General features: G+C 39.7%; 1 protein-coding gene across 1 annotated transcript in view; it reads right to left on the bottom strand.

Annotated features, from left to right (window-relative positions):
* The window catches only part of LOC139760448 (glutamate receptor-like), a 107,274-nt gene that overhangs the window by 19,661 nt on the left and 73,803 nt on the right, over positions 1–13,810 (bottom strand). The window contains exon 8 of the mRNA XM_071683685.1: positions 325–475. Coding sequence (XP_071539786.1) covers positions 325–475 — 151 coding nt within the window. The remainder of the gene's footprint in view (positions 1–324; positions 476–13,810) is intronic.

Genomic DNA, 13,810 nt, shown 5'->3' with positions numbered 1-13,810 from the left:
ACGATAAGTCCCCATGTGCACTTTCGTGTATTGATCAAATCGGCAGGGGAGATATAAGAATGAGATAGAAAACGCAGAACAGTTAGGTTATGTACAAGGAAGAGACGTAGCTAAGACGCCATTGGCAAACAAGCATTACCAAATGATGATATTCGGGTCTGGCATCATGCCGGTCATACAAATTTCATTATTTGGACAAGAAAAGGAACTGTATACCTACGACAAAGCTATTAAGCTTGTATTACTGAAGTTCTGTTCAAACTAGCTGACGGGAACATAGGCTCTAAGAAAATATAGCATTTCTACTTCGACATAAGTACACACCTCAGAATGTTTGTCTTCGAAAGCCTTACTTCTTTGTGTGATATGTTCAGCTCTAATTTGTATCACGTCATCCATCCAATGGTCTATCAAACCAGTTTCGATCAGTAGCTGCTTCATCATTCTGATCTGTCCAATGAATGGTGCGCCCTGCCTGTGAATATATCATGGGCTGAAGTTGCAAATTTATCACACGTATATACATAAGTATACGTATGAGAGTAGGAGAAATGGTCAAAGAGCATTATTGGATTACGTGCTAATTGATAGGCGTGTGAAAGAGAGACTTTGGAAAGTTCATGTGCTGAGAGGGGCAGCTGGAGGAGCGTCTCATCACTATCTTGAGGAGGCGAAGGTGAAGCTTTGTAAGGGATTTCAAAAATGGCATTGGTGAGAGGAAGTGAGCTTGGAAAGGAGATTTGTGTGAGGAAGTACCTTAAGAGACTGAGTGTAGAATGGCAAAAGGTGAGAGCAAATGACGTGAGGGGAGGGGGTGAGGAATGGGATGTATTAAGGGATGCAGTGATGTCATGTGCAAAAGATGCATGTGGCAAGAGAAAGATAGGAGCCGGGCAGATTAAAAAGGGTAGTGAGTGGTGGGTGAAGAAGTAAAGTTCTCAAGGAGAAAAGAGCGGCGTTTGGACGATAATTGCAAGGAAGGACTACAAATAACTGGGAGATGTATAAAAGAAAGCGGAAGGAGGTCAAGAGAAAGGTGCAAGAAGTGAAAAAGAGGGCAAATGAGAGTTGAGGTGAGAGAGAATCATTAAACTTTTGGGAGAATAAAAAGATGTTTTAGAAGGAGGTAAATAAAATGCGTAAGAAAAGAAAACAAATGGTAACATCGGTGAAGGGGACAAGTGGGGAAGTAATAACAAGTGAGGAGATGGAATGAGTATTTTCAAGGTCTGTTGAAAGTGTTTGATGATAGAGTGGCAGACATAGGGTGTTTTAGTCGGGGTGGTGTGGGAAGTGAGAAGGGTCAGGAGGAATGCTTTGGTCAAGAGAGAGGAGGTAGCGAAAGCTTTGCGGAAGATGAAAGCCGGCAAGGCGGTGGGTTTGGATGGTATTGCAGTGGAATTCATTAAGAAAGAGGGTGACTGTATTGTTAATTGGTTGATAAGGATATTCAGTGTCTGTATGAATCATGGTGAAGTGCTTGAGGATTTGCGGAATTCATGCATAGTGCCATTGTACAAAAGCAAAGGGGATAATGGTCAGTGTTCAAACTATTAAGTTTGTTGAGTATTCAGGGGAAATCATATGGGAGGGTACTGATTGAGAGGGTGTAAGCATGTACAGAGCATCATATTGGGGAGGAGCAGTGTGGTTTCAGAAGTGGTAGAGGATGTGTGGATCAGGTGTTTGCTTTGAAGAATGTATGAGAAATACTTGGAAAAACAAAGGGATTTGCATGTAGTATTCATGGATCTGGAGAAGGCATATCATAGAGTGGATAGAGATGCTTTGTGGAAGGTTTTGATAGTATATGGTGTGGGACGTAAATTACTAGAAGCATCGAAAAGTTTTTACCAAGGATGTAAGACATGTGTACGAGCAGGAAGACAGGAAAGTGATTGGTTCCCAGTGAATGTCGGTTTGCGACAGGATTGCGTGATGTTTCTGGTTGTTTGATTTGTTTATAGATGGAGTGGTTAGAGAGGGGAATGTAAGAGTTTTGGAGAGAGGGGCAAGTATGCAGTCTATTCTGGATGAGAGGGCTGGGGAAGTGAGTCAGTTGTTGTTCACTGATGATACAGCTCTGGCGGCTGATTCGGGTGAGAAACTGCAGAAGTTGGTGAGTGAGTTTGGTAAGTGTGTGAAAGAAGAAAGTTGAGAGTAAATGCGAATGAGATTATTCGGTTCAGTCGGGCTGAGGGACAAGTCATCTAGGAGGAAAGTTTGAATAAAGAAAAACTAGAGGAATTGAAGTGTTACATATATCTAGGAGTGGACTTAGCTGCGGATGGAACCATGGAAGCGGAAGTGGGTCATAGGGTGGTTGAGGGAGCGAAGGTTCTGAGGGCGTTGAAGAATGTGTGGAAGACGAGAACGCTAACTCGGATAGCAAAGATGGGCATGTAGGAAGGAATGATAGTTCCAACAATGTTTTATGGTTGCAAGGCATGGGCTATAGATTGGGTTGTGCGGAGGAAGGTGGATGTGTTGGAAATGAAATGTTTTGGCCAATATGTGGAGTGAAGTGGTTTGATCGATAAGTAATGAAAGGGGAAGAGAGAAGTATCGTAATAAAAAGAGTGTGGCTGAGATACCGGAAGACAGTGTGTTAAAATGGTTTGGACACATGGACAGAAAGAGTGAGGAAAGATTGACAAAGAGGATATATGTGTCAGAGGTGAAAGGAAGAAGCCGGAGACCAAATTGTAGGTGGAAGGATGAAGTGAAAAAGATTTTCAATGATCGGGGCCTGACCGTACAGGAGGCTAAAAGGCGAGTAAGGAATACAGTGAATTGGAACGATGTAGTATACCAGGGTCAACGTGCTCTCAGTGAACTAAACCAGAGCATGGGGTAAACCATGTAAAGGTCTGTGGTTTCGATGCATAACACATGACAGCTGGAAACAGAGTGTGAACGAATGTGGCCTTTTTGTTTGTTCCTGGCGCTGCTTCGATGGGTGGGTGGGTGTGTGGGGGGAAGTCATTTCGTGTATAGCGGGGTGGCGACAGAAATGGATGAAGACAGCAAGTATGGATATGTACATGTGTATACGTGTATATGCATTATAATAAAAAAATAATACACATATGTATGTATATATATATATATATATATATATATATATATATATATATATATATATATATATATATATATATATATATATATATATATATATATATATATATATATATATATATATATATATATATATATATATATATATATATATATATATATATATATATATATATATATATATATATATATATATATATATATATATATATATATATATATATATATATATATATATATATATATATATATATATATATATATATATATATATATATATATATATATATGTATATATATATATATATATATATATATATATATATATATATATATATATATATATATGTAAACATATATATGTATATATATATATATATATATATATATATATATATATATATATATATATATATATATATATATATATATATATATATATACATACATACATATGTATATACCTCGCGTTTGCGAGGTAGCGCAAGGAAACAGACGAAAGAAATGGCACAACCCACCCCCATACACATGCATATACATACACGTCCACACACGCAAATATACATACCTATACATCTCATGTACACATATATATACACACACAGACACATACATATATACCCATGCACACAATTCACACTGTCTGCCTTTATTCATTCCCATCGCCATCACACCACACATGGAATACTATTCCCCTCCCCCCTCATGTGTGCGAGGTAGCGCTAGGAAAAGACAACAAAGGCCCCATTCGTTCACATTCACTCTCTAGCCGTCATGCAATAATGCCCGAAACCACAGCACCCTTTCCACATCCAGGCCCCACACAACTTTCCAGGGTTTACCCCAGACGCTTCACATGCCCTGATTCAATTCACTGACAGTACGTCAACCCCGATATACCACATCGATCCAATTCACTCTATTCCTTGCACGCCTTTCACCCTCCTGCATGTTCAGGCCCCGATCACTCAAAATCTTTTTCACTACATCTTTCCACCTCAAATTTGGTCTCCCACTTCTCCTCGTTCCCTCCACCTCCGACACATATATCCTCTTGGTCAATCTTTCCTCACTCATTCTCTCCATGTGACCAAAGCGTTTCAAAACACCCTCTTCTGCTCTCTCAACCACGCTCTTTTTATTTCCACACATCTCTCTAACCCTTACATTGCTTACTCGATCAAACCACCTCACACCACACGTTGTCCTCAAACATCTCATTCCCAGCACATCCACCCTCCTGCGCACAGCCCTATCCATAGCCCATGCCTCGCAACCATACAACATTGTTGGAACCACTATTCTTTCAAACATAGCCATTTTTGCTTTCCGAGATAATGTTCTCGACTTCCACACATTCTTCAAGGCTCCCAGGATTTTCGCATCATCCCCCACCTTATGATTCACTTCCGCTTCCATGGTTCCATCCGCTGCCAGATCCACTCCCAGATATCTAAAACACTTTACTTCCTCCAGTTTTTCTCCATTCAAACTTACCTCCAAATTGACTTGACCCTCAACCCTACTGTACCTTATAACCTTGCTCTTATTCACATTTACTCTCAATTTCTTCTTTCACACACTTTACCAAACTCAGTCACCAGTTTCTGCAGTTTCTCACATGAATCAGCCACCAGCGCTGTATCATCAGCAAACAACAACTGACTCACTTCCCAAGCTCTCTCATCCCCAACAGACTTCATACTTCCTCCTCTTTCCACAACTCTTGCATTCACCTCCTAACAACCCCATCCATAAGAAAATTAAACAACCATGGAGATATCACACACCCCTGCCGCAAACCTACATTCACTGAGAACCAATCACTTTCCTCTCTTCCTACACGTACACATTCCTTACATCCTCGATAAAAACATTTCACTGCTTCTTACAACTTGCCTTCCACAACATATATTCTTAATACCTTCCACAGAGCATCTCTATCAACTCTATCATATGCCTTCTCCAGATCAATAAATGCTAAATACAAATCCATTTGCTTTTCTAAGTATTTCTCACATACATTCTTCAAAGCAAACACCTGATCCACACATGCTCTACCACTTCTGAAACCACACTGCTCTTCCGCAATCTGAGGCTCTCTATATACCTTTACCCTCTCAATCAATACCCTCCCATATAATTTACCAAGAATACTCAACAAACGTATACCTCTGTAATTTGAGCACTCACTCTTATTCCCTTTGCCTTTATACTATGGCACTATGCACGCATTCCGCCAATCCTCATGCACCTCACCATGAATCATACATACATTAAATAACCTTACCAACCAGTCAACAATAGAGTCACCCCCTTTCTTAATAACTTCCACTGCAATACCATCCAAACCTGCTGCCTTGCCGGCTTTCATCTTCCGCAAAGCTTTTACTACCTCTTCTATGTTTATCAAATCATTTTCTCTAACCCAACCACTTCGCACACCACCTCGACCAAAACAGTCTATATATGCCACTCTATCATCAAACACATTCAACAAACCTTCAAAATACTCACTCCATCTCCATCTCACATCAACACTACTTGTTATCATCTTCCCATTAGCCCCCTTCAATGAAGTTCCCATTTGGTCCCTTGTCTTACGCACTTTATCTACCTCCTTCCAGAACATCTTTTTATTCTCCCTAAAATTTAATGATACTCTCTCATCCCAACTCTCATTTGCCTTCTTTTTCACCTCCTGCACCTTTCTCTTGACCTCCTGTCTCCTTCTTTTATACATCTCCCACTCATTTGCATTTTTTTCCCTGCAAAAATAGTCCAAATGCCTCTCTCTTCTCTTTCACTAATAATCTTACTGCTTCATCCCACCACTCACTACCCTTTCTAATCAACCCACCTCCCATGTTTCTCATGCCACAAGCATCTTTTGCGCAAGCCATCACTGCTTCCCTAAGTACATCCCACTTCTTCCCCAATTCCCCTTACATCCTTTGTTCTCACCTTTTTCCTTTCTATACTCAGTCTCTCCTGGTACATCCTCACACAAGTCTCCTTCCCAAGCTCACTTACTCTCACCACACTCTTCACCCCAACATTCACTCTTCTTTTCTGAAAACCCATACAAATCTTCACCTTCGCCTCCAAAAGAAAATGATCAGACATCCCTCCAGTTGCAACTCTCAGCACATTAAAATCCAAAAGTCTCTCTTTCGCTAGCCTGTCAATTAACACATAATTCAAATACGCTCTCTGGCCACCTCTCCTACTTACATAAGTATACTTATGTATATCTCGCTTTTTAAACACACGCAAATATACATACTTACACAGCGTTCCATGGTTTACCCCAGACGCTTCACATGCCCTGATTCAATCCACTGACAGCACGTCAACCCCGGTATACCACAGCGATCCAATTCACTCTATTCCTTGCCCTCCTTTCACCCTCCTGCATGTTCAGGCCCCGATCACTCAAAATCTTTTTCACTCCATCTTTCCACCTCCAATTTGGTCTCCCATTTCTCCTCGTTCCCTACACCTCCGACACATATATCCTCTTGGTCAATCTTTCCTCACTCATTCTCTCCATGTGCCCAAACCATTTCAAAACACCCTCTTCTGCTCTCTCAACCACGCTCTTTTTATTTCCACACATCTCTTTTACGCATACGTTACTTACTCGATCAAACCACCTCACACCACACACTGTCCTAAAACATCTCATTTCCAGCACATCCACCCTCCTGCGCACAACTCTATCCATAGCCCACGAATCGCAACCATACAACATTGTTGGAACCACTATTCCTTCAAACATACCCATTTTTGCTTTCCGAGATAATGTTTGTCGACTTCTACACATTCTTCAAGGCTCACAGGTTTTTCGCCCCCTCCCCCACCCTATGGTCCAATTCCGCTTCCATGGTTCCATCCGCTGCCATATCCACTCCCAGATATCTAAAACACTTTATTTCCTCCAGTTTTTCTCCATTCAAACTTACCTCCCAATTCACTTGACCCTCAACCCTACTGTACCTAATAACCTTGCTCTTTTTCATATTTACTCTTAACTTTCTTCTTTCACACACTTTACCAAACTCAGTCACCAGCTTCTGTAGTTTCTCACATGAATCAGCCACCAGCGCTGTATCATCAGCGAACAACAACTGACTCATTTCCCAAGCTCTCTCATCCACAACAGACTTCATACTTGCTCATATTTCCAAAACTCTTGCATTCACCTCCCTAACAACCCCATCCATAAACAAATTAAACAAACATGGAGACATCACACACCCCTGCCACAACCCTACATTCACTGAGAACCAATCACTTTCCTCTCTTCCTACACGTACACATGCCTTACATCCTCGATAAAAACTTTTCACTGCTTCTAACAACTTGCCTCCAACACCATATATTCTTAAGACCTTCCATAGAGCATCTCTATCAACTCTATCATATGCCTTCTTCACATCCATAAATGCTACATACAAATACATTTGCTTTTCTAAGTATTTCTCACATACATTCTTCAAAGCAAACACCTGATCCATACATCCTCGACCACTTCTAAAACCACACTGCTCTTCCCCAATCTGATGCTCTGTACATGCCTTCACCCTCTCAATCAATACCCTCACATATGATTTACCAGGAATACTCAACAAACTTATACCTCTGAAATTTGAGCACTCACTCTTATCCCCTTTGCCTTTATACAATGGCACTATGCACGCATTCCGCCAATCCTCAGGCACCTCACCATGAGTCATACACACATTAAATAACCTTACCAACCAGTCAATAATACAGTCACCCCCTTTTTTAATAAATTCCACTGCAATGCCATCCAAACCTGCTGCCTTGCAGGCTTTCATCTTCCGCAAAGCTTTTACTACCTCTTCTCTGTTTATACATATATATATATATATATATATATATATATATATATATATATATATATATATATATATATATATATATATATATATATATATATATATATATATATATGTAAACATATATATGTATATATATATATATATATATATATATATATATATATATATATATATATATATATATATATATATATATATATATATATATATATATACATACATACATATGTATATACCTCGCGTTTGCGAGGTAGCGCAAGGAAACAAACGAAAGAAATGGCACAACCCACCCCCATACACATGCATATACATACACGTCCACACACGCAAATATACATACCTATACATCTCATGTACACATATATATACACACACAGACACATACATATATACCCATGCACACAATTCACACTGTCTGCCTTTATTCATTCCCATCGCCATCACACCACACATGGAATACTATTCCCCTCCCCCCTCATGTGTGTGAGGTAGCGCTAGGAAAAGACAACAAAGGCCCCATTCGTTCACATTCACTCTCTAGCCGTCATGCAATAATGCCCGAAACCACAGCACCCTTTCCACATCCAGGCCCCACACAACTTTCCAGGGTTTACCCCAGACGCTTCACATACCCTGATTCAATTCACTGACAGTACGTCAACCCCGATATACCACATCGATCCAATTCACTCTATTCCTTGCACGCCTTTCACCCTCCTGCATGTTCAGGCCCCGATCACTCAAAATCTTTTTCACTACATCTTTCCACCTCAAATTTGGTCTCCCACTTCTCCTCGTTCCCTCCACCTCCGACACATATATCCTCTTGGTCAATCTTTCCTCACTCATTCTCTCCATGTGACCAAAGCATTTCAAAACACCCTCTTCTGCTCTCTCAACCACGCTCTTTTTATTTCCACACATCTCTCATACCCTTACATTGCTTACTCGATCAAACCACCTCACACCACACGTTGTCCTCAAACATCTCATTCCCAGCACATCCACCCTCCTGCGCACAGCCCTATCCATAGCCCATGCCTCGCAACCATACAACATTGTTGGAACCACTATTCTTTCAAACATAGCCATTTTTGCTTTCCGAGATAATGTTCTCGACTTCCACACATTCTTCAAGGCTCCCAGGATTTTCGCATCATCCCCCACCTTATGATTCACTTCCGCTTCCATGGTTCCATCCGCTGCCAGATCCACTCCCAGATATCTAAAACACTTTACTTCCTCCAGTTTTTCTCCATTCAAACTTACCTCCAAATTGACTTGACCCTCAACCCTACTGTACCTTATAACCTTGCTCTTATTCACATTTACTCTCAATTTCTTCTTTCACACACTTTACCAAACTCAGTCACCAGTTTCTGCAGTTTCTCACATGAATCAGCCACCAGCGCTGTATCATCAGCAAACAACAACTGACTCACTTCCCAAGCTCTCTCATCCCCAACAGACTTCATACTTCCTCCTCTTTCCACAACTCTTGCATTCACCTCCTAACAACCCCATCCATAAGAAAATTAAACAACCATGGAGATATCACACACCCCTGCCGCAAACCTACATTCACTGAGAACCAATCACTTTCCTCTCTTCCTACACGTACACATTCCTTACATCCTCGATAAAAACATTTCACTGCTTCTTACAACTTGCCTTCCACAACATATATTCTTAATACCTTCCACAGAGCATCTCTATCAACTCTATCATATGCCTTCTCCAGATCAATAAATGCTAAATACAAATCCATTTGCTTTTCTAAGTATTTCTCACATACATTCTTCAAAGCAAACACCTGATCCACACATGCTCTACCACTTCTGAAACCACACTGCTCTTCCGCAATCTGAGGCTCTCTATATACCTTTACCCTCTCAATCAATACCCTCCCATATAATTTACCAAGAATACTCAACAAACGTATACCTCTGTAATTTGAGCACTCACTCTTATTCCCTTTGCCTTTATACTATGGCACTATGCACGCATTCCGCCAATCCTCATGCACCTCACCATGAATCATACATACATTAAATAACCTTACCAACCAGTCAACAATAGAGTCACCCCCTTTCTTAATAACTTCCACTGCAATACCATCCAAACCTGCTGCCTTGCCGGCTTTCATCTTCCGCAAAGCTTTTACTACCTCTTCTATGTTTATCAAATCATTTTCTCTAACCCAACCACTTCGCACACCACCTCGACCAAAACAGTCTATATATGCCACTCTATCATCAAACACATTCAACAAACCTTCAAAATACTCACTCCATCTCCATCTCACATCAACACTACTTGTTATCATCTTCCCATTAGCCCCCTTCAATGAAGTTCCCATTTGGTCCCTTGTCTTACGCACTTTATCTACCTCCTTCCAGAACATCTTTTTATTCTCCCTAAAATTTAATGATACTCTCTCATCCCAACTCTCATTTGCCTTCTTTTTCACCTCCTGCACCTTTCTCTTGACCTCCTGTCTCCTTCTTTTATACATCTCCCACTCATTTGCATTTTTTTCCCTGCAAAAATAGTCCAAATGCCTCTCTCTTCTCTTTCACTAATAATCTTACTGCTTCATCCCACCACTCACTACCCTTTCTAATCAACCCACCTCCCATGTTTCTCATGCCACAAGCATCTTTTGCGCAAGCCATCACTGCTTCCCTAAGTACATCCCACTTCTTCCCCAATTCCCCTTACATCCTTTGTTCTCACCTTTTTCCTTTCTATACTCAGTCTCTCCTGGTACATCCTCACACAAGTCTCCTTCCCAAGCTCACTTACTCTCACCACACTCTTCACCCCAACATTCACTCTTCTTTTCTGAAAACCCATACAAATCTTCACCTTCGCCTCCAAAAGAAAATGATCAGACATCCCTCCAGTTGCAACTCTCAGCACATTAAAATCCAAAAGTCTCTCTTTCGCTAGCCTGTCAATTAACACATAATTCAAATACGCTCTCTGGCCACCTCTCCTACTTACATAAGTATACTTATGTATATCTCGCTTTTTAAACACACGCAAATATACTTACTTACACAGCGTTCCATGGTTTACCCCAGACGCTTCACATGCCCTGATTCAATCCACTGACAGCACGTCAACCCCGGTATACCACAGCGATCCAATTCACTCTATTCCTTGCCCTCCTTTCACCCTCCTGCATGTTCAGGCCCCGATCACTCAAAATCTTTTTCACTCCATCTTTCCACCTCCAATATGGTCTCCCATTTCTCCTCGTTCCCTACACCTCCGACACATATATCCTCTTGGTCAATCTTTCCTCACTCATTCTCTCCATGTGCCCAAACCATTTCAAAACACCCTCTTCTGCTCTCTCAACCACGCTCTTTTTATTTCCACACATCTCTTTTACGCATACGTTACTTACTCGATCAAACCACCTCACACCACACACTGTCCTAAAACATCTCATTTCCAGCGCATCCACCCTCCTGCGCACAACTCTATCCATAGCCCACGAATCGCAACCATACAACATTGTTGGAACCACTATTCCTTCAAACATACCCATTTTTGCTTTCCGAGATAATGTTTGTCGACTTCTACACATTCTTCAAGGCTCACAGGTTTTTCGCCCCCTCCCCCACCCTATTATCCAATTCCGCTTCCATGGTTCCATCCGCTGCCATATCCACTCCCAGATATCTAAAACACTTTATTTCCTCCAGTTTTTCTCCATTCAAACTTACCTCCCAATTCACTTGACCCTCAACCCTACTGTACCTAATAACCTTGCTCTTTTTCATATTTACTCTTAACTTTCTTCTTTCACACACTTTACCAAACTCAGTCACCAGCTTCTGTAGTTTCTCACATGAATCAGCCACCAGCGCTGTATCATCAGCGAACAACAACTGACTCATTTCCCAAGCTCTCTCATCCACAACAGACTTCATACTTGCTCATATTTCCAAAACTCTTGCATTCACCTCCCTAACAACCCCATCCATAAACAAATTAAACAAACATGGAGACATCACACACCCCTGCCACAACCCTACATTCACTGAGAACCAATCACTTTCCTCTCTTCCTACACGTACACATGCCTTACATCCTCGATAAAAACTTTTCACTGCTTCTAACAACTTGCCTCCAACACCATATATTCTTAAGACCTTCCATAGAGCATCTCTATCAACTCTATCATATGCCTTCTTCACATCCATAAATGCTACATACAAATACATTTGCTTTTCTAAGTATTTCTCACATACATTCTTCAAAGCAAACACCTGATCCATACATCCTCGACCACTTCTAAAACCACACTGCTCTTCCCCAATCTGATGCTCTGTACATGCCTTCACCCTCTCAATCAATACCCTCACATATGATTTACCAGGAATACTCAACAAACTTATACCTCTGAAATTTGAGCACTCACTCTTATCCCCTTTGCCTTTATACAATGGCACTATGCACGCATTCCGCCAATCCTCAGGCACCTCACCATGAGTCATACATACATTAAATAACCTTACCAACCAGTCAATAATACAGTCACCCCCTTTTTTAATAAATTCCACTGCAATGCCATCCAAACCTGCTGCCTTGCAGGTTTTCATCTTCCGCAAAGCTTTTACTACCTCTTCTCTGTTTATACATATATATATATATATATATATATATATATATATATATATATATATATATATATATATATATATATATATATATATATATATATATATATATATATATATATATATATATATATATATATATATATATATATATATATATATATATATATATATATATATATATATATATATATATATATATATATATATATATACATATATATATATATATATATATATATATATATATATATATATATATATATATATATATATATATATATATATATATATATATATATATATATATATATATATATATATATAAATGTGTGTGGATATAACCAAGATGTGAAAAAAGGAGAGATAGATAGTATGTTTGAGGAAAGGAACCTGGATGTTTTGGCTCTGAGTGAAACGAAGCTCAAGGGTAAAGGGGAAGAGTGGTTTGGGAATGTCTTGGGAGTAAAATCAGGGGTTAGTGAGAGGACAAGAGCAAGGAAGGAGTAGCATTACTCCTGAAACAGGAGTTGTGGGAGTATGTGATAGAATGTAAGAAAATAAATTCTCGATTAATATGGGTAAAACTGAAAGTTGATGGAGAGAGATGGGTGATTATTGGTGCATATGCACCTGGGCATGAGAAGAAAGATCATGAGAGGCAAGTGTTTTGGGAGCAGCTGAATGAGTGTGTTAGTGGTTTTGATGCACGAGACCGGGTTATAGTGATGGGTGATTTGAATGCAAAGGTGAGTAATGTGGCAGTTGAGGGAATAATTGGTATACATGGGGTGTTCAGTGTTGTAAATGGAAATGGTGAAGAGCTTGTAGATTTATGTGCTGAAAAAGGACTGGTGATTGGGAATACCTGGTTTAAAAAGCGAGATATACATAAGTATACGTATTTAAGTAGGAGAGATGGCCAGAGAGCATTATTGGATTACGTGTTAATTGACAGGCGCGCGAAAGAGAGACTTTTGGATGTTAATGTGCTGAGAGGTGCAACTGGAGGGATGTCTGATCATTATCTTGTGGAGACTAAGGTGAAGATTTGTATGGGTTTTCGGAAAAGAAGAATGTTGGGGTGAAGAGGGTGGTGAGAGTATATATATATATATATATATATATATATATATATATATATATATATATATATATATATATATATATATATATATATATATATATATATATATATATATATATATATATATATATATATATATA

This window comes from Panulirus ornatus, chromosome 37, assembly GCF_036320965.1.
Source record: "Panulirus ornatus isolate Po-2019 chromosome 37, ASM3632096v1, whole genome shotgun sequence".
NCBI classification, from domain to species: Eukaryota; Metazoa; Arthropoda; class Malacostraca; order Decapoda; family Palinuridae; genus Panulirus; species Panulirus ornatus.
Note: the sequence above shows the minus strand (reverse complement) of the source record. Positions and strands in the feature narration are given on the sequence as shown.